Source organism: Pelodiscus sinensis, chromosome 2, assembly GCF_052426305.1.
Source record: "Pelodiscus sinensis isolate ZL-2025 chromosome 2, ASM5242630v1, whole genome shotgun sequence".
Lineage (NCBI taxonomy): Eukaryota > Metazoa > Chordata > Testudines > Trionychidae > Pelodiscus > Pelodiscus sinensis.
In genome coordinates this window covers 88969983-88992584 of record NC_143053.1, presented here as the reverse complement: position 1 = coordinate 88992584, position 22602 = coordinate 88969983, and the positions used below count along the sequence as shown (strand labels likewise).

Sequence of the window (22602 nt, the reverse complement as noted above, 5' to 3'; positions counted from 1 at the left end):
GGAAAAGCTATTTATGTTCAAATGCCAATTTGTTTCACACTACTATGTATGAAACTGGAAAGCAGCAAATTCTAAATTCCAATTACATTTCTACCACTTGTTTATCATGGGAAAACATATTACATATGAAGGGTTTCACTCTCAACTGTTGCAGTGATTGATCTTAGATAATCTGGACCATGAGTTGGTATGTGACTCTAGAAAAGTCCCACTACATATATGTCTCTGTTTCACCAGCTGTAAATTGAGTTATACTTATTTTCCTAGTTCACAAAAGAGTTTGAAATTATATTTTTTGGCTTTGAAGATGCCACACAAACATTTTTGTATTAATACATGGCTAAACGTTTACTCCACCAAGTGCCTTTATTTCCTTACGTGCCACCCCATTTTCTTAATGGAATTGAACCTCTTTAGATAACTTAGGGTGCGTCTCACAACACCCTAAACTCGAAATAAGATATGCAATTTGCATAGCGCAAATTGCGTATCTTATTTTGAATCTCTTGCGAAATAGCTTATTTTGAAATTTGGCACGTCTGCACAGTGCCAAATTTCGAAATAACATGCTATTTTGAGACATCCCTTAATACTCGTGGAACAAGGGTTATTGAGATGCCGAAACAGCATGCCCGTTATTTTGAAAAATATTTTGAAATAACGGGCTGCTTGTTAAGACGTGGGGTAGCTATTACAGGATACCTCTGGGGTCCCAAAATAGCCATGCAGTGTAGAAGTAACTTTAGTGCTTTATATGTACATTATATTAAGGCCCTGATCTTGTAAAAACTTTACATCTGGGTAATTCTGAACATGTAATTAATTCCACAATCAATAGGCTCACACTTACATGTATAAAGTTACCTTTATGGATAAGTATTTGCAGGATTAGGGCCTAAATTGACTATCATGATGTCCCCAAACAGTCAGAAAGCATTTACTTGAATTAAGAGGTCTCATTTATGTGATGTTATTACACATTAATTTTTTTCCTTGGCTCAGAGCTAGACTGAGGAAGTAATACAAAAACTGGTCTGCCCTACGAGGCATTCTGACTTAGCGACATACCTATGAGTCTCAGTTCTTTTCCTGAATTCCCTTTTCTCTTGGCATGTGCCAACAGCAAACTACTACTCCATCTGTACAGGCTCAAAAAACTCCGGTCAGGGGTTGGGGTTTGTGGCCTAGGTTCTCCTAGTTTTTTGCCTATCCCTTTGTCCCTCTTATATGGACAGATTGAAGATCTGTGTGGGCTGCATAAATTCCTAAAGAGAGTAGTTCTTACTTCATCTCACTCTCTTGCATCTGAAATCCAAGTCAGAAACTAGTTTACTGTGATTACCCTTTTTGGCATTATAAACAAAACAGCATTTGTTCTTTATAAATGAAGCTTATCAAGTATCTCTTAATGGGTCAGATTCTAATGTTGAATAGTACCTTGCACTAGTCCACTGAAATCAGTGAGACTGCTTGAGGAGTGAAGTGCTTCAAGCTTGGGTAAGAGTATTAGAATCTGGCCAAATGGTGAAAAAATACAGAGTATGTACAACATAATCCCATTAAATTTGAACCCTTACAGAACACTTGATATAATACATTTTAAATGGCTAAATATAATCTTCTAATGCATTTGGCTGGTCTTCCAAATTAGGTGTTGGAGTTATGTAAAAGCGTCTTTCAGCATTATAAGAGCTGATAGATAAGTGCAATCAGGAACCACAAAAAGTGTCAATGAAATAAAAATAGCTCATCCCCCATTGGTATTGTGTAATCAAACTGGCAACCAAGCTAAGCAATTATATGTTTGCTATAAAAATACTGTATAACTCTAATCATCCTCATTAGATTACAGTTCGTCCATATTTTATCATTGTTTATTTTTATATGGAAGGACAGATAATACCTAGTTGCTGATCTAACAGCTCAGTAATTTAGACAAGGACATATTGACACATCATCACACAACTAAGAGGTGGATTGTAAATGGCCCTTGTGTGACTGCACAAAGCGCAGAGAGAAGTGAAGATGCAAGAGTGTGACATAATCATGGTGACATTGCAGAGGATGACAGAGACTGTTCCTTACTAGTATCTCCTAGCAAGCCACCTAAAGGGAATGGAGAAAAGGCAAGGCCATGGCTCCATCTCTTTCCATACCAGACAGTAGCGCAGACGGGCTGTGGAGAGGGAATCATGCTCTGCCCTCCCAAGTGCATGGTATGCACTTGCCTGTCATACCTTTCAGTTCTAGGAGGGATTGTGTCTCCCGGAGTGTGGCTCTGGATCCCCTCTCCCCCGCCCCCTCAATGGGCTGCACCTTAAGGGCGCAATTAAATCCTAAATCCCCAATGGTGGGAAAAGTGTAATATCTCAAAACAAAATTGTTCTTTAAAATCATCCCTGCCTAGGTTTTACTAAATATCTTAACAATGTCACAGAAGAACAAAACAATGTAAGATGAAATCCTGGCCCTGCCAAACGCAATGGGAGTTCTGTCCGGATTTCTCACCTAATTCTCTAGCACCTTTCTTCTATCACAGTTTAAAAACATAATGGAAACATTAGCATGCTAGACATATCCATTGCCTAATTTTCTTCTCAGGACCTCATGTCTAGGGCTAGTTTACACTGGGGATATGAAAGCGTAACCGTGTACACGGTTAACCAATGAATCTGGGCTCATTGGTTAACCTTCAGTTACACACAGGCTCTGGGAACGCACAGCATAAATGAACATAAGAATGGCCATACTGGGTCAGGGCAAAGGTCCATCTCGCTCAGTATCCTGTCTGCCAACAGTGGCCAATACCAGATGCCCCAGAGAGAGGGAACACAACAGGTAATCCTCACGTGACCCCTCTCCTGTCATCCATTTCCAAACAAAAAGAGACTAGGGACACCATTCCTACCTGTCTTGGCTAACAGCCATTGATACACCTAACCTTCATGAATCTATCTAGCTCTTTTTTGAACCCTGTTAAAGTCCTAGTCTTCACCGCATCCTCTGGCAAAGAGTTCCACAGGCTGACTATGTGCTGAGTGAAAAAAAAATTCCTTTTGTTTGTTTTAAATCTGCTGCCTATTAATTTAATTTGGTGACCCCTAGTTCTTATATTGTGGGAATAAATAAATAACTTTTCCTTGTTCACTTTTTCCATCCCAGTCATGATTTTATAGACTTCTATCATATCCCCGCTAATAAGAGTAGATCAGACCTATATTATCCAGTACTGTTGAAATATCAAACATGTGAGGAGATGGGGCCAGTTACATCTGTGTCATTATTAATTAGCTATATATATTAATAATATTACAGTAATACATGCAGCCTCCAGGGCCTCTGGCTAAGGTATGGGGGGGCCTGGCTCTGTACCTCCAGAAGGGGTGGCAACTCAGCTGGAATGGGCAGGGCCAGGAGCAGCCAGCCCTCAGTGTCATACCCTTCCCTGCAGCCCTCAGAATGCCCGGAGCACGCAACGTGGTACCCCCACCTCCTCAGGCAGCCCTAAGAGCTGCCTCCAGTGCTCAGTGCAATGCTATGGCATCGATTTAAAGGGCTGGGGCCTCTGGCTGCTGTTGCGGTAGAGCTGGCAGTGGTCAGGAGCCCCAGGCTCCTTGGAATCACTGGGTCCTGAAGCAACTGCAACCTTTGACACACACACCCCCATCAGCAGGTCTGAATACATATGAAAATGCTTTTTTCTTACTAAGAAAGAAAATATATTAAAACATATTTACTTTGGCAAATCATACTCATCTTATTTTTAAATATAAAAAATGCGCCCAGCCATAAAATATGTCTGCTTCTGGAGGGTGCCTTGGAGCCTTTTTTTCCATACTGCTAATTAGAATTATTTAAAAAAAACACCCCTTCCTTACCTATGGGCTATTTTTTTATTCTTTCTGAATTATGCAATGTGAAGCAAACACTCCTATGGTAGAATGTCTCTGAAATGCCATACTAAGACAATACTTAATTACTGCATTCTCAATTTCCTCAAACCGGTATGATAATGCCATTCATCTAAAAGATAATTATTGCTGACTTGAGTATTTGTCATTCAGGCTGCTAACGCCTCCAAAAAACAAAACATAAGGAAAGACGAAAGGCCGCATTGCTACACGTTTGCTAAAAATATCACCTATGCTCTGCTTCTACAAACGCAAACCCCTTCATTGGTATTCAACACCATGCTGAAAATTCTCCTATGTGCAGCATGCACTGGCAGGTCTCTAGCTCAACAAAAGCATCCGTCGCCCAATGTGCTTTGCAAAAATCTTGGGTTTTTAACAGCGACTTGGTGTGATTGTTTGGCCCGCGTGCACAACATGCCATTGGTAATGGGAAGCAGGGGCGCTGCGGGGATCTGGCTAAGGCAGCTTTGTCGCCGCGTTTGACCTGACCCAGTTGGCTCTGACGCTAATCCCCTCCCCTCCAGAGATCGCTGCTGCAACTCTTCCCCCGGCCGGTGCCTTCCCCCGCCCGCCCTCACTAACACCGCAGGCACCAACAGGTCCGCACACGGGTGTAGTGCGCACCGGGGAACTGAGCTTGCCGCTCCGGCAGCATCATTAGCCCTTCCCTTTCCTCGGGGAGGGGCATTTATGGGGGGGGGTAATAGGGAGAGAGCCGCTGAAAACTCTCTACGGACTGCGGCTCTCTCCTGCTAGGTAGCGCGGACCCTGCTTTCCCTGCAAGGAGGAAGGGACTGACCCTCCAGAAGGGCAAGGGCCAGCCTGGGTGCGGGGGGAGGAAAGGTTCTCTCTAGCCGGGTCCCCGAGCCGCCACCGGGGCAGGCAGAGCGAGCAGGGGCAGGGGAGGAGACCGAGGCACAGTACAGAAGTATCTCAGCGTGGGCTCGTGCTGCTGCTAACCTGCCCAGCCCGGAGCGCCAGCTGCACCGCCACCTCCATGCACTCCTTCCAGGGGTCCCCTCCGGCCGCGGCCCCCAGCCCCTCCTCTTCGCAGGGCTTCATCGCGGCGCCTCCTGCCGCCTCTTCTCCGGCAGCTCCCGGGGCTCCGTGTCACTCTCACTGCCAAGGCGCAAAAGTGGGGGGGGGCAGTGTTCCAGCTTCCCCCTCCCCTCCCGCACCGATCCGATCTGCCCGTGAACTTCCCTGGCTTCTCCCCGGCCGCTGCTGTAGCGGGAGGGGGGGGGGCGCATGGGGAGGTTCCTCCCAGCTGCCGCAGGCTGCTGCTTCCAGATGCAGGGTGTCAGTTGTGCTGCTGCTGCTGCTGCTGGCTCGTTCCCCCGCCCCCCGGCCTTTCCTGTTTCTCTCCTCCTCTCTCGTCTCTTCCCCTTTCCTTCTCTCCCCAGTGCACAGAGGGAGGGCTGTGCCTGTCACTCTTTCCCCCTGCACCGCCTCTCTGCAATGAATGACAGCGTGTGCCTGCCCACACGGCCTGCGGAAGGCGGGCGGGGGCAGGAGGGCCAAGCATCTGACGCTAGCACTGGGCAGAGCGATGGGAGAGGGCTGCAGCTGCTGCTCAGAGCCTGCAGGCCGCTAATTTTAGCGACAGGGGCTGCTGAGGAGGTAAGCTGCTCAGTAGCGGTGACTCAATGCTGCTGTGAACAGCAGGATGTGGCGGGAGAGCAAGTCACGGTGGTTCCTCGCTTTGATCTTCCCACTGGCCCGTAAACCTTGCGAGCTGTACTTAATCTCACTCTTTTGTGCAGCATGAAGACAGGCTCGAACGGCACCGCTCGCTCTTCTAGTTACAGGGAAGGATTAACATCCCACTGAACCTAAGAATGTATAACCTTGATGATCTGAACTGAACCCCAACCTTCCTGTTAACTGAAATGGGTTTCGTGTCCCCCAGTGTCTATTAATTGTAGCATTCTCCTTTTGGACCAGCTCTCACACTTTGACCCTACCTCCACTCCTCAACCATTTTGTCTCTGAGCATATTGCAATATCTGTTTCCCCAGGCTGTTTGAGAAGGGTGCAAGTTCCTGACTCACCTCCTGAAAGGTGAGATCAGAGTTTGTTATATTTCGTAAGATATTTTTGATGTTTTTCAATGTTAACCCACTAATAGCATTGTTGGACGTGGATGAACATAAGGTACACATTCTAAATATAGAAATACATATTTTTCATAATAAATCCTCAGCAAATATGTTAGAATCAGTAATGTGTTTAGTATACAAATCTTATTAAAATATATACTCTGAGAGTTAGTAGGATTTCTATTATATTTGACAAACAAAGCTATTTAAAACAACCGTCCTAAGGTTTTGCCAAATTCACGGTAAGATATTTGCTGCCCTAGAGCAAAGTGGAGATGTATGTAATTTAGATAAGTAATGTTCCCTAAATATTTTACAGCAGTAAGCAGCTGTCTGGCCTATGTGGTTTGCCTATTCTGAAAAGGTTATCGTATATAATCCTTAATGGGAAGGATAACATTTGGAAATCAAGTGTCAGAGGAGTAGCTGAGTTAGTCTGTAACTGGAAAAGCTTAAAAAACAATTAATAGTCTTGCAGCACCTTACAGACTAACAAAACATGGAGATGATATCATGAGCTTTCCTGGGCAAAACCTTCTTTCATCTGAAAAAACTATTCATCTGAAGAAGTGAGTTTTGCCTACGAAAGCTCATGATACCATCTACATGTTTTGTTAGTCTCTAAGGTGCTTTAAGACTGTTCATTTTTATTTGGAAATAAGTCAGACACAGGACAGGAACTGAAAACAAGTGGTAGGCTGCGATTATTTTAGCTGCTTAGAAAATGCTTATGTTTTAGGCTGTAATATAACGTTAATAACTACCCTAGGAAAAAAAGAGAATTTTTCTGGAAAATTAAAATTAGGAGATGTAAGCTAGGGTACTAGAAAGAAAAGCCAGCTCAGCCATTGTGTTAAAGAATTTTATAGAATTGAATACTTAAAATGTGTGTAGAGATGGCCATATAGATGTTTCAGGTGTCACTGTTATACACAGTAATCAACTGGAACTTCTCAGTGGCAAAAGGAATAGAAATAAAAATCTACTGATCCAATAACATAGGCTTCTACCATATAAACTAAAAGAAAAATATGTTACCTAAAAACATGAGAGGGCCTCTGACACACAGATAAGTAGCTCAGATACTTTAGTAGAGTTGCAGTGGGGTAGCCATGTTAGTCTGTGTCTGAAAAACAATGAAGAATCCCGTGGCATCTTGAAGTGTGGGTGGCCGGTATGCTAGGTGGGGGACGGGCCTGCCTTCCCAAACCAGCAGCCCGGCCCTGCCCACACTCTGCCCCCAGAATTCCTACTGTAGGCGGAGTGTTGCTGCCCCCAAGCACCCACACTCTGGGCTGCAGAGCTGGGGAAAGTTGGGCCACCCTCCGCCTGCCCTCCCCATGCTCTGGGACCAGACAGGTTAGGAGCCGCACCCCTTGTCATGCTCTAGGGCCGGGAAGGCTCGGGCTGCATGCCCTACTCCCTCCCTGTGATCCGCGCACTGTAACAATATGGTTTTTCTGTAGCCATATTGGCAGCCAAAGCCGCCTTCTGCAGCCAGACTGAAGAGCAGCAGCCATTAGCTGTAAGGCCTAGTCACATACTCACATTCCATCTAAATTGCATTAAAATAGTGTCATACCAAGCTGTGAGAAGGGGATTTTGTCCTGATAGCTCTCCCACTGTCACCAGATAAAGAAACAGCTCTCAAGACGGGCAGGAGTGGCTCGAGGCCGGCTGCAGCAGCTGGCGCCCTAGGTGGGATGGCGCAATCAGCGCTCCTGCCTGAACGGCTGTCAATGGCCATGACGTCATCATGGGGCACCCCGTGACGTCATCATCGGGCGCCCGGGCCAGCGGCGCCCTAGGCAGCTGCCTCGTTTGCCTAGGCTCACAGGCCGCCCCTGAAGACGGGTAAAGAAAACTTAAGTAACACCATTCTATCTGGCAAAAAAACCTGCTTATCAATACTTGAGGTTGTGGAATCCTCATTCTATGATCATTGTCATTACACTTTCCTATTGTTTGACTGTGATCTCTGTCTGGTTTGTAACTGTTTCTGTCTGCTGTATAATTAATTTTGCTAGGTGTAAATTAATTAAGGAGGTAGGGTATGATAGGTTAGGTAATTTTGTTATGATTGGTTAGTAAAATTATACTAAAATAATTGGTTAAGGTATAGCTAAGCAGGACTCAGGTTTCATTATATAAACTGGGGTCCAAAAAGGAGACCATGAAGAAGATTGGAAGTAACAGAAGCAGAAGGAAAGAAGCAAAAGGCTGGAAGAAGATCAAAGGGAGATAAGGAACACCAAGAAGAAGGGGGAAGACCTGAAAGAAGAACTCACCTTTGAGACACAGCCTAAGATAAGAGCTGCCAGGACTCTCCTGCATGATCGTGACATGCAGCAGCTAAGATCCAGAGAGACTGATATTGCCTGGCCGACAGGGGAAGTCTGCCTCTACCAGGGTTATCAATCTGACAACCTTTCAGAAAAAAAAAAGGATTTCAGTTGAAATAAAAACGACTATAAAATGCCTAAGTCATGAGCATATTTGCATTTTTAAAACATTTGTAATTCACTAAACTTAGTCCTGGTCTATACTACAATATTTGGTTGGCTTAACCATATCACTCAAGAGCTGTGAAAAATTGCACACCCTGTGTAATGTAATTAAGCTAACCTAAGCCTGGGTGTAGGCACTGCAAGGTGAAAGGGAGAATTCTTTCATTGTTCTAGCTACCACCTCTTAGAGAAATGAATTTACTAAAGTGACTGACAAGCTCCTTCCTTCTCTGTAGTGTCTACAAGACAGTGCTACAAGCACTTCAGCTGCACTGCTGTAATATTTCTGGTGTTAGGCACAGAAACCCTTACTCTCTATCTTATAACCTGTGCCAATTCAGATACTGTATTTCTTGGGGGGAAAGGAGGGAATTCTGGTCCCTGTTGGCTTCCCATCCGAGATCCTATTCTTGTCCTTTTTTATCTCCCACCCTTTCCTCCTAAAGGAAACCCAGGTCTCCCTTGGCTGGGAGAGTGTCATCTTATAGTGCATGAGCTGGTGCTGCCTGAAAGGAGCTGATCAACAGACTCTCCTGTGCAATGGAGCTGACATGCCCCTGGGCAACATAGTGGGGGCCCAGCTCCACACTTCTGAAAGGAATGGGGCAGAAGGGGCAGGGCTAAGGGCAACTGGCCTTCAGCACTGCCTGGAGTGCAGTGTGCCACCTCCCCGCCCTTAGAGCTGTTCATAGCACACAGCCTGGCACTCTGGCAATGATTTAGAGGGCCCTTTTGAATCACTGGGCCTTGGGCCAATTGTCGCCCTTTCCCCCCCATCAGCAGGCCTGCCCCTGTGCTCTCCTTTACAGGAAGAGACTCATCATGTACTAAGTCACAGCACCATGTAGTTCACCCCTCCCTCCAACTGGAGAGAGGGGTGAACCAGGCCTAATTTGAGTCTGAAGTTAGGCTCCTATGTCTAAATAAGTAACTTGACTTTCACAAGTGCTGATCATTCTGCAGTTCCTTTTGAGTAAATAATAAAGTTGGATTTTTTGACACCAAGTTTTTTTCTCAATCCTTTAGACCGCATATGTTAGTATGTACATACTTACGGAACACAAATTGAATTTCATCATGTTTACCTCAGATCATTTCTCCATTTCGTCCAGATCATTTTTAATTTTCATTCTATCCTCCAACCCCTCCCAGTTTGGTATCATCCACAAACTTAGAAATTATTCCTCCTCTAAAGGCTGTCTATATAGCCATCACATATTCATGCTGTGTTTTTACAGGCCACCTCCCCATTTGTGCTCCTGAGCCTCCCCATTTGTGCTGCCTAAGCCTGTTTTGCAGATCTTTTATATGAACCAGTTTTTTGTTGAACTGAGGTGTGGCATCATACTGAACAGGAGGATTTGGTTAACAAGTGGCATTTGAGGCTGGATTTGTAGCAAGTTGTTTTGTTTCTCTGCACGCTCACTCCTAGATCTTGATTTTAGAAATGAAAATACTGATACTCATGATGAGTTAGTTTTTTACAATATTTACACAGCCTTAAATTCAAAGGGTCAGATCCTCAGTGCAAAGTGGATGTAGCACTGTACTAAGCAGCTAGAAGCTCCTCTTGCATGAAGGAATTTCTGGTTGCTGTAGCGTACCGTGGTAATATAAGGGGCAGGAAGAGTGTGTTTGGAGCCCCTTGTTTTCTGATGATCTTGAGACAGCAGCAGGGCTGGCCCACAACATTTTGGCATCTGAGGCAGGGAGCTCAAATGATGCCCCCGTGTCCCCTCACTTGAGCCAAAACTTTGAAAGGTCTCAATTCTGCCTTCTTCCTGTTCTACTCCTTTCATGGTACTGCTCCGCTACCTACCCTAATAAAGGAGAACTAACAGCAGCAGACACAGTTTTCTACACTCAGGGTCCTAGTGGCGCCACCCCACAGTCTGGCATCTGAGGCGACCACTTTAGTTTGCCTCATGGTAAGGCCAGCCCTGGACAGCAGGGACCTAGGAAGTATTACTGCAGTCGAATGGCAACATAAGTTAAAACAGTCCTAAGTCTCCCTTGACTTTGAATATGCCTCTGGTTGCCATCAGATTTGGGGAATGCCCTGGTGCTTCAAGTCACTTTGTTCTTTGCATTGATTTTTGTCCTCAGCACAGCTTGATCATACTGGAGGATCTGGCCCCAACTCTGTTTCTACACTTGGAGAGACTGGATAAGAATATTTACCAGCAATATTTAGTAAAGACATTTTACATTTTGGCAAATAATAAGCAAATCTACATGTCCTGAGACAATCCTGGGATCACTATTAGGATGGCTGCCTTTTTTATGGATGATTATGAAAGAAGATTTGTGTAGTTACTAATAGACTGGCAACAGCAAAACCAATACTTTGGATTTTTCCTTTTGTAATTCTGCAGTTATTACTCAAATACAAAGCAGAACATTTTTTATCTTGCTACTCTGAAGAGCTGGTATGTGGAATCAGGAATATCTTGAGGACAGTTTTGGATAATTTCTGACACTTGATGAAACCTGGCTGATGGGACAAGGGGTAAAGATTCATCACAAGAATTTTTAGGAGCTGTAGGAATAAGTCATTTCCAGAAGGGGTGACTCCGTCAAAGGCAGGAACATTATTGCAGTACTCCTTTTAATTTGGCGGTAGAATTTTAATGAAAGGTTTTTATAAGCCCTGGGAAGGACACTGAATTTCAAAGATTTTAGGTATGCAGTGTCGATTTTATGTAGTGGTGTTGATCCCAGGATAGTGGAAACAAGCTGGGTGAGGGTAATGTCTTTTATTGAACCAACTTCAGATTCTATTTCAAGATGGTTTAAAAGGTGGTCTCTCTCACCAACAGAAGTTGGTCCAATTAAAGATATTACCTCACCCACATTGTCTCTTAAAACATTTTTAGGGGCAGAAGTGGCATTTGACAAAGACATAATTTTTTGGAGATTCATGCTGGCCCTATATCTGTTCAGCTCATACTTCAAATTAAAAACAAAATTAAAAAACAAACAAACTAATCACTTACTATAAATGGTATTTTAAGAACTTCATTAATATTCTGCAGAAGATTGTAGTATTCCCTGTAATATCTAAAAACAGATAGCAAAACTTCCTACCCCTGTTTTACATCTTTTTATTATTACTTTTTATTATTACTCTGCTGATTACGCTGAATTTATCCAAATGTCTCGAATGGCACAATCCTGCAAGGTGTCAAGCACTGCCTACAATGTGGTGCTGAGTGCCCTCAACTTCTGTTTATTTCAGCGTGCAATGAAGGCACTTTTCACCTTCCTAGATTGAGCTCTTGGCCAATCTTTCATAATATATAAGATCTTTCATAACCTGTAATCTTTCATAACCCTTAAATACTGCCCAGTTTCTCTCACATAACTCTCATGGTCTGCACACATCACTTATTTAAGCATGTCAACTCAATATACTTTCATTCTGACTGGATCTGAAATACTGCTGTTTATCAGATGCTTCATGATTTTCCTGAATGCTTATCATCTTAGATGAGCTTCTCTTACAGGTCGGTCTTCCTCTAGAGTTGCATACGGGTCATGCTGCTTCTTTCTTTTAGAAAATGAACATTTAGTAAAGTGAAAATTTCTATCTCCTGTCTTAAGTAGAAAACAGACTATAATAGTAGGTTTCTCTCCCTCCCAGGAAGTGAAGTCCTTACTGACATACTTGTTCAACTAGATGTGATTTTCTGTTTCTTGTTCTAACCAGTTGTACAGCATTAATCAATGCCGATGTTCTCTGGGCCATCTGGAGTGCACAATCATAATCTACTCAGTTGTACAGTACAGGAAGGAGGGTCACCTAAAGGTGAAACTGCTATAACTGAAACCGATTTAATTACTCCTCAGCCAACAATTTGTCATGCCTCTATTTCACAATAATTGTAAACAGTAAGAAATGTTACTACATTGATCCAGTTATCACACAGAGAGCCTAATTGCTAACATCCCTTCAGAAATCTTCATGAAAAACATGGAAATTGTCATATAAAATCTCCTATCACTTCACGGGTTTGATAGATGATTCCTCAATGGGAAACTAAATGAGCAAGCAAACTGCTAAAAGCAGGACTATTAATTCCACAATGCAAAAGAGCATTTCCCTAGCACAGGCCTGGGCAAAATAGGGCTGGATCCGGCCCACCAAGCCATCGAATCCGGCCTGCGGATGCAGCAGGGAGCCTCAGGCAGACTCCCTGCTTGCCCCACTTCCTCCTATGTGCCACTCAAAAAAGCAGCTGCCTGGCTGTTTGTATTTCACAGCTGGGAAAGGGGGAGAGGCTTCATGCTCTGTTCCTGCCCCTTGCACAATCCATTGTCCAGTTTCTGGCCAATGGGACCTGCCTGTTTGAAGAACAGGCAGTGCGCAAACACCACTCCACCCTCTCTTCTGGCTTTTATTCACAGATATATGTGGTCCCCGCAGCTTGTGCGGGGGATAGGGAGGCAGGGAGCCTGCCTGAGAAACGTGCTGGGCTGCTGGCTGGGTGTTACGTAGGTAAGACTCTCGGTCAGAGCCTGCTTCTGGCACTCCACCTCCTCCCTCCCTCCAACGCTCTGCCCCCTCCACTCCTGCCCCAGGTCACAACCCAAACCCTCTGCACCCATATCCCCTCCCAGATCCTGCATCCCAGTCCCCTGCCCCAGGTCACAACCCAAATCCTTGTATCCACTCCTGCACCCCGGGCCTCTGCCCCAGGTCACAATCCCCTCCTGCCTTAGGTCACAACCCAAGCCCTTGTACCCCCTCCTGAACCCTAGTCTCATGCCCCAGGTCATAACTGCTTCCTATGCCCAAATTCCATCCTGTACCCCACATGCCCTCCTTTACCCCAATGCCTTACCCCAGCCTCCGTTCTGCACGCAACCTCCATCCTAGATCCTGTGCCTCCTCCATTAGTATCATGGAAGAGTGCAGCCCTTAACCACTTTCCAAAATCTTGGGTTGGCCCCTTACTAAAAATTATTGCCTACTCCTGCCTTAGCATCACAGCTTGTGAGTTTCTCCATTGTTAGTAAAGCACTTTACATTGATCCCGTACAGATACTCCATTATCTACCATGGGATTAGTCATATGAAAATTTTAGTTACTTTTTCTAGCCATTGTTACTAAAGCTTTTCTGAATGTATCATTCTTACAAAAGAGTTTTGTGACAGGGGTGCCAGCAGTTGAGAGATGTTTTGGATAATAAGGCTTTTAATATGAAACTCACTGTGTTAAAGTGCTCATTTCAAATTACAATAGTTTCAACAACTAATAAAAAGAATGTTTAGGCAGTGGTCCCCAACCTTTCATGGCTGCTGGGCGCCTAGGGGCGGGGCCGCTCACGTGCTGGTCATCCGTGGGCGGGGCCACTCACGCGCCGCGCTTCTGGGGGTGGGGCCATGTGTGCGCCGCGCACCTGGGGGTGAGGGTTGGCCATGCGCCCTGAGCCCAGGGCTGGCACCGCACATGTACTGTGTGCCCTGGGCAGGGGCCACCCACGCGCCCTGCGCCCAGGGCCGGCACTGTGCATGGGCCGCGTGCAGGGGGTAGGGGCCGCCCACGCTCCCTGAGCCCAGGACCAGCACCGCGCATGTGCCACGCGCTCGGGGCAGGAGCCGCCCATGCACCAGGGGATGGCACCACGCATGTGCCACGCGCCAGGGGCAGGGTCAGCCCAGATGTTTTGGCGGGCGCACATAAATGCCCCAGTGGGCACCATGGCATTTGGGCTTTTCTGGTTGGCTGTGGAAGAGAAAGAGGTAAATTACACATCGCTAGAGGAATTGTGGAGATACCAACTAGACTCTCATTGTGTGCCCTCCCTGATCACAAGCAAAGGGACACTCATAGCACAATCAGTGGCTCTTCCCCTACTTTTGGCCTAATATGAATGCATGATTACACCCTGGCTACGTCTAGACTGGCATGATTTTCCGCAAATGCTTTTAACGGAAAAGTTTTCCGTTAAAAGCATTTGCGGAAAAGAGCGTCTAGATTGGCACGGATGCTTTTCTGCAAAAAGTGCTTTTGAGGAAAATCTAGATGTGCTTTTGCGCAAAACAAATCTGAGCTGTCTACACTGGCCCTTTTGTGCAAAAGGACTTTTGCCGTAACGGAAGCAGCATAGTATTTCTGCAAGAAGCACTGATTTCTTACATGAGATCGTCAAGTGGCCAGTGTACACAGCTGGCAAGTTTTTCCGCAAAAGCAGTTGCTTTTGTGGAAAAACTTGCCAGTCTAGACACAGCCCCTCTGCTTAAAGCAGCGATTACCAACTGGTTGACTGGATTGATTTGTCAATCCTGGGGCATCTCACAGGTGAGCGTGATCTCTGATGGTGGAGCACGGATGCTGCTAAGGGAGGCAGGAGTCTTGGCATGCTGCTTTTGTGTGCAAGTACCCCCCCTCCCGCTGTTCCCATTGGCCAGTAATGGGAAACTGTGGCCAATGGGAACTGAGGGGAGGTGCCGGCGGAGAGGGGCAGCATATAGAACCACATGTCTCCTCACACAGGCACATTGGCCCCTTCCAAGAATGGCAGGGGGCCTGGCTCAGCCTTGCTGCACTGCCAACTGGGAGCTGCTGGTGGTAAGTGCCATCTGGCAGGCCACCCACCAACCCTCAGCCCACTCCCAGAGAGAGCACCCTATACCTCCATATTGACCCCTCTCCCAGGACCAGTACCCCGTACCATACCTCCTTCTCCCTCTCAACCCCCTGCCCCAGCCCTGCCTCTCCTCCTAGAGCCAGCATCCCAAACTCCCTCCTGCACCACCCAGCCCTGAGCCCCCTCCCAGAGCCAATATCCTGCACCCCCTCCTGCAGCTCATCTCTTTGCCCTGCCTGTCTCAAAGAGCCAGCAGCCCATCCTCCCTCTTGCACCCTGACCTTCTCTCAGAGTCAGCACCCTACACCTCCACCAGCACCACACACCCCTATCCCAGCCTTGTGAAAAATGAGAGAGAGGGGGGCTATGTTACCTATGTATTGAGTAGGGCAGGGTAGATTTAACTGCCTCTTTCCTCTTCAAGCAGTCAGAATTCTCCAGGAAACTACTTCTGGTGCAATGTCCTTCACTCTCCCACTAATGCAGTAAATTAGCCATAATCTACATTGCCCCTGGATTAAATCTGTTGCTGAATGGAAGACAGGGCAAACCCCATTGACGTGCGAGGGGAGCAGTTTCCCCTGGGAAGAGCCTCTGCTATAGGAGTTGGAGAGCAGCCTCTTCCCTGGTAACAGTGATACAGTGATTGCTTCAGAGCAGTCTATGAAGCAGGCAGCTGGAGGCTGTGAGACTCCAGCAGCAGGGCAGAAGCAGACCTCTCTTCCCCGGTGGGGATGGCAAAGGGGGGTTGATCCTCAGCCCACAGCCAGTTGCCCTTCTCAGGGACATCCTGAAGATTTATGGAGCCGTACGCAATACTATTAAACTGGTGCCCCTATCCTCAATGACTGCCTGGGGAGGGAACAGTTTTTTAGAGAGGGGATTTTATAATCTTCAGCAACACATTAATAAAATAGTTTAAACAAAAAATAAACTGAGGCCCTGTAGAGTGTAGACTAACACAATAAATTCAGAAATTGATAGTAGATACATGGGTTGGGCAAATGCCTTTTCAATGGCTTCATTACCTTTTGAATAGCTTCAGTGTTCTGCTAACAGGCCTGGTAGACTTCTTCACTTTTAAATTAATTAGACCCTCTCCAAAGGAAGCAGAGTCACAGAACAGGAATAGGTTGAGCGGGTGAGTGGACCTTAAGACCCAATGGTTCCCCAAATTTTTCGATATCCTTGCAGAATATGCAGCTGTATAAGGGTGGCTCTGGCCTTTCTGCTCTCTCTCTCCCATGCTGAATAACACACACAGTGGCTACATCTATACTGTGCTCTCTTGCGCAAGAAAATATGCAAATGAGGTGAAGTGGTGAATATCACCATACCTCATTTGCATAATTAATGAGCCACCATTTTGCACAAGTGTACACTCGGAGTCTACATAGCTCCTTTTTGTGCAAAAACCCCCTCTTGTGCAAGAGCCATTCTGCCGCTTTTTTTCAGGCAGAATGTCTCTTGCGTAACAGGGGGTTTTTGTGCAAAAGCCCCTTGCGCAAAATGGTGGCTCATTAAGTATGCAAATGAGGTGCAGCGATATTCACCGCTTCGCCTCATTTGCATATTTTCTTGAGCAAGGGAGCGCAATATAGACCTAGCCTAAGTGTTGCCACCAGGGTAAGTTGCTGCCTTCTTGCTGTTGGGAGAGGTGGTTCAAGTGCTTTCCCGTACTCCCTGCCATGAAGGACAGAGTCTGCAGCAGCCCTTCTGGATGGGTCCCTTCAAAACATTTAACTGTTGCTAAATGGAAGGCTGAAATCTGAGGGGGAGGGACATATGATCTCATGTGCCTCCACCCATGAATCACCTAATGTGGAGGATCTAATGGAATCCAAAGAAAATAATAAATCAACCACATAGAGGCCCTGATCCTTCAAAGTGGCTATCCGTTCTGGCAGTCGCTAATTGTGGCAGTGCAGCTCAGATGAACTTCCCCAACATGGATTCCTGGTCTCCCTTTTAAGGGAGATTTCCCTTTGCAGAAAGGTTCTATAGACTAGGTAATTCAGCTCCAGACAGGAAATATATTATCTTTCCCAGGTAATCTCTGTGGGTCTTGGGTAGAGGGTTGGAGTGGGCAATGCTTGTTTTCCTTGTCCTTGCCCTAACAAACAGAGGGTTGTCCATAGTGTGCCTTTTCCTTGTCCATCTTGCTGTATGCTGTCAGCCTTCTGATGAATTCTTTGTAGAATCTTGGAAGAGGGTGGATGATGCCACCAAAGCATCTTGTGGGAGGACTGAGCTCTGAAGGGAGAAGAAGTCCTCCACATTTTAGAAGAAAATGATCTGGTCCTTTATTATTTAATACATACTAAGGCCACCAAGTACATACTCCCAAAGTGAAAATACTTTTTATACATAATTCCATACATGATATCTAGACTATTAAGATTTTTATGTTTTCCTTCCCGATATCGAAAAACAATGAGCAGTCCTATGGTAATTAAGGGTGTGCCTACATAACCAGGCTTAACTCAAAATAAGCTACTAAAATTGAGCTATATCATTTTCATTGCTTATTTTGAAATAGAGCACTCTTCCTCTGACTTCCCTTACTCCTTGTACAATGAGGCTTACAGAAGTCAGAGTAAGATGTCCTCCAGCTTGAGTGTATTTCAACATGATTTCAAATTAACTGCCTGCTATGTAGACACAGACTAGGTTATTTTGAAATAATGCTTAGAGACTAGCAAATATATAATATTATGAGCTTTTATGGATAAAACACACTTCATCAGATTTGTTAGTCTCTAATCCTAATGGCATGTCTACACTAGAAAATTATTTTGAAATAACTAAATTAGAAATAATAAATCCTGAAATAACTATTTTGAAATAAGTTTATTCTCTGAGGAAAGCAGGAGTACAGATTTCAAAATAACCAGCCTGTAATTTTGAAATAACAGGCTTGGTAGTGTGGATGCTCTGCTTATTTAAAAATGAGGTTATTTCGAAATAACTCCCTAGTGTAGACCAGAGCTAAGGTGCCACAGGACTGCTCATTGCTTTTAACGTTACAGACTAACATGGCTACCCCTCTGAGACGCTCGATATCTAGTTGATCGTACTTGCCCTCTTAACTAATTTCTGATCTTTTATTTTACACGTTGCCTTTTTTGCAATGGTTGCACCAGGCACACACTGATAGAAGCATTTTGCATGACAGTATAGTTTATCATTTATTATTCTTTCTGAGAACAGACATAATTGAAGTACTTTATGTACCTTGTTTAGTAAATGAGATATAAAGCAAAACAACACATTGTTGAGATCCAGTCCTGCCCCATGCTGGAGATAATGGCAAAACTCTCATTGTGTCCAAAGACAGAAGAATCTGGTCTTTATAGTGGTTTTTGTTGCAGCAACTGGGTCTGGACACAAGATAGGAGAAGAGAGTGTAGTTCTTCTGAAAAGGTGCTGGATTGGAAACCCTAGGAATAGAAGTAATTCATCTGCAGAAGAGCCACATCACTGCCAGCAGTAGTAAAATCTCTCCAGACTGCTCTGCCTCTCCTAAGTACCACCTTTTCCTCTTCCCATCTCTCCAGTTAATTGTTATTATTTTGCTGCTGCAGATTTTAAATTGACAGGAATGTAGGCACTGCTATGTTGGATCAGACCAAATGTCTTTCTTAACTATTGTGACTCTGACAGTGGCCTATAAAAGCTGCATCTGAGAGCTGGGCTGCAGTAAATGGTTATGAGATAACTTGCCCTCAGGGCAAGTTTCCAGGTACACATTGACCTAAGTCTTAAAACATTATGCTTTATATCTGCTCCAAAGTTCCTTTGTTTTTAATAGTTACTATTATAACTTTAAATATTATTCTTATACCTGAAAATGTCTACTTCCTTTTTGATTCTTGTGAAGCATAGGGTCGCAACAGTGTATTGTGGAAATGAGTTCCACAGTCTAATTTACATTGTGTGAACAACTATTGCCTTTTATAACTTTTGAGTTTTACAGATTTCAGTTTAATTAACTCTTCTTTCTTCTCATATGAGAGGATGAATAAAAATTACTCTTTTACCTTCTCTATACTCTCTAGGACATTTTTATTGCATTTGTTTTATTTGTCTCCTAAGATGAACATGTCAAGAGTATACATACACTAAGGAGCCTGTCTACATAGCTAGGTTGGAATATCCTCCCAAGTACAGATGCAGCCAACACTGACAGGTGTTTTTCTGTTGGTGTGAGACAGAGGTGGGCAAATTCCAGCCTGCGGGCCAGATCCAATCTGCAGGGTTAGTCCTTGGTGGGCCGTCACCTCTGTGTTTGGCTGAAGGGGTAGTAATGTAGAACATAAGATTCCCATGCCAGGGAAAGTCTATTTAAGCAGGTGGGGGGGAGGCTATCAGGTGTTTGTCTTCAGCTGGTTTGGAAACAAAGAGAACTGGAGACCCAAATCAGAGTAAAAGATCATTTTTAACTTGAAGACTTGCCTGAAATAAGAACAGCTCTTTAGGATAAGAATCTGCTTATAGTAAGTTTTTTAGTGAATTAGAACTAGCTATGTGTTGTCTATTTATTTTAATTTAGTAACTTACTTTGATCTGTCTGTTTTCACTTGCAACAACTTAAAACCTCCAGTTTGTACTTAATAAGTACTTTATGAGTGTCTAACTGAAAATAAAAATCAGTGTAATTTGAAATATTTATTGGCACAGATATATTTTTTAATAGTAATGTATGCCCTGGAAATGAGAATGTTTTCCAGTTAAAACAAGGATCAGACATTCAACATTTGCTATGCACATAAACTTCTCAATATAAGCAAATATTTTTAACAGGATATACTAGTTTTGGGTGTTCCTGGTTTTGAATGAGCAAGCCGAGATACTTTGGGCCTGATTTTCAAAGGTGCACAGCTGCAGTTCCCACTGATTTCATTTGGGACACCCCAAAATTGAGCTACCCAAAATCAATATCCACTTTTGAAAATGTTGACTCTAGTGTGTGTGTGATGGGATTAAATGTCCTGTTATACTTGTCTAACCTCCAGTGTTTTGCAAGGGATTTAGAATTTGGGAGGATTTTTTTTAGGCCCTCAGGACTAGTGTTAGTTTAAGCAAATTGGGACCCTTTCTACAGACAAGGCTCAAAATCCAGTTATTACATTCTGGGATGCAGTCCAGACCAGTAAGAGATTGAGCCACAATCTACCCCATAAACATCCCAATGCCTCACAATGTTTTGCTGTTACAGCTCCCCCCCGGGCCACTCAAACAGCCTAACACAGTGGTGGGCAACCTGCAGCTCATTGGAGTTCTATGTACAGTCCATAAGACATATTGTTTACTGTTGCCCATGCTTAGGGTTGCCAGATTCCACCCGTTTCCATCTATGTAGTTGTGAAGTGAAGTCGTGCCACTTGGGGGAGTGCTGGAAGAGGTGGGCAGGGAGGAGTGGAGCAATGGTGGAGCAGTGGCAGGGAGAGGTAGGACCAATGCCTCCCCTCCTTTTCCTGCCACACATCACCTATAACTTGTCCTTTGTCTTTGACATATTAATTTACCCATTCCTCAGACTTGTCCAATAAATGTATTAATAATTTTAGCTTATGTTCAGAACTCTTAATATGTATTTAATACATACATTACACAAGAATACTGATGATCAATGTGTTTTTAATTGAGATCTTGCAAGGCATGCTTTGCCCAAAGGCTACGTCTATACTGCAGGCTTTTTGTGCACGAACGGCTATTCTTGCGCAAAAACTTGTGGAGTGTCTACACTGCACACGCGTTCTTGCGCAAGTAAATTTACAGTAAAGCATCAGAACAGAGGGGTTCTTGCACAAGAGTTATTCCTCTCCCCATGAGGAATAAGCCCTCTTCCGCAAGATATCTTGCATAAGAAGGAAGTGTGGATAGGCAACAGGGGTTTCTTGCACAAGAAACCCTTGTGGCTAAAAAGGCCATCAGAGCTTTCTTGCACAAGAGAGCATCTACACTGCCATAAACGCTCTTGCACAAAAGCACATCTCTTGTGCAAAAGCACATGGCAGTGTGGACGTGCTCTTAAGCAAAAGGTCTTGCGCAAGAACTCTTGCGCAAAACAGTTCTTGTGCAAGTAGCCTGCAGTGCAGACACAGCCAAAGATTATTATTACTATCATGTGTAGGGGTGAGTACAGGGGTGCTTTCGATCAGTGTTTAGTCTTCTTGCTCTGTCTTTTTCAAATTGCTCTGCCATGCCAGCTATGGAGATACAGGATTGAACACGGATATGTACAGGAAGTCCCCAACATATTGGGTTGTGCTCCAAAAGTTCATTTTTAAGTCAGTTGTTTAGAACTTGGAACACATTTTCCCTTAGAAACAATGTTATAAGTGGTAGTTAACTTCCCAGCTAGACCATAAAGAGCCTATTTAATCCATAATGTAGCTGAAATACTGTGTATTTGCAATGAAAAATAGTGGAAATAGCTTTTTATTCAACTTTAAATGCTGGTGTTTGAGGAAAGGCATGTTTAATTTAGAGGAGGATGAAGAGGTAGGTGGAGATTCTGAAGACGACTTCTGGGCATCAGCTCCCATGGGTTCTGCACTGGCTCTAGCAGCCAGCCCCATCACTGGTTGCTCCGGGCTGAACCCAGCCCCTGCTCATCAGGAGGCTGCGAGTGCAGGCCAGAGGACGCTGGCGGAATGGGGCAGCCGTGCAACCAATGGTTGGAGAGAAGCGGCAGCTTCCTCTTCAAAGTAGAGTTTCTTTCCAGCCACCGGCTACGCAACTGTGCAGCGTGGCATGCTCCCGGTGGCACTGAGTGCTGTCTGTTGCCGTCTCTTCCAGGAACACAGAGCCAACCAGCCCCTCCCACCTTGTCCAAGGATCTGGTGTAGCTATTGGCACCCTTGTGCGCACATGCACGTGTGTGCAGTATTGGCATTGCCAACCCCACACATCCAGCGTGTGCATGTGTGCTTGTGTGCACGTCAACTCCATTCAGTATGAGCATGTGTGTCAACCCCAAGAATTCATGTGTGGGTATGCACACCTGCTTGTGCGCAGCATCCTTCAGTGGTGACTAGGGGAAGCCCTCGGGAGGTGCACTGTGCACCTGCCAAAATTGTAATTGCTAAAAGGGGGGGGGGCCCAAGCCTGCACTGCTCTGGGTGGCCCTCCCTGCACCCCTCCTCCGCAAGCCCCACTCGCCCCAGGGCAGTGTTGTACTGCTAACCCCAACCACCCAGGCGATCAGCGGGGCACAGCAAGTCCCGCTAGCAAAACCACGCTGCTGCGGTCTGAGCGCGCGCGCAGCGCTAAGACACGCGGCCCAGGCCCTGGAACAGAACGACTTAGGGTCGCCCGCGCCTAGCTGAGATCCCTGCCGGGCCCGCGAGAGGAACTAGCCCCCCCCCTTTGCTTCCGTCTCCATGGCACCCAGGAGGGGCCCTGAAGCAGCAGAGTCGCAGGTTAATGACATCACCCACACGCCGCCAGCCAGGGTACTTAGGTGCCCGAAGCCTGCCTGCC

General features: G+C 45.2%; 1 protein-coding gene across 1 annotated transcript in view; it reads right to left on the bottom strand.

The window, feature by feature from the left end:
• IMPA2 (inositol monophosphatase 2) overlaps positions 1 to 5238 on the bottom strand; it is a 36121-nt gene extending 30883 nt beyond the window's left edge. The window contains exon 1 of the mRNA XM_006117489.5: positions 4875 to 5238. Within this exon, the coding sequence (XP_006117551.1) occupies positions 4875 to 4976 (102 nt within the window). The 5' untranslated portion in view covers positions 4977 to 5238. The remainder of the gene's footprint in view (positions 1 to 4874) is intronic.
• Between the last annotated feature and the right edge of the window lie 17364 nt (positions 5239 to 22602).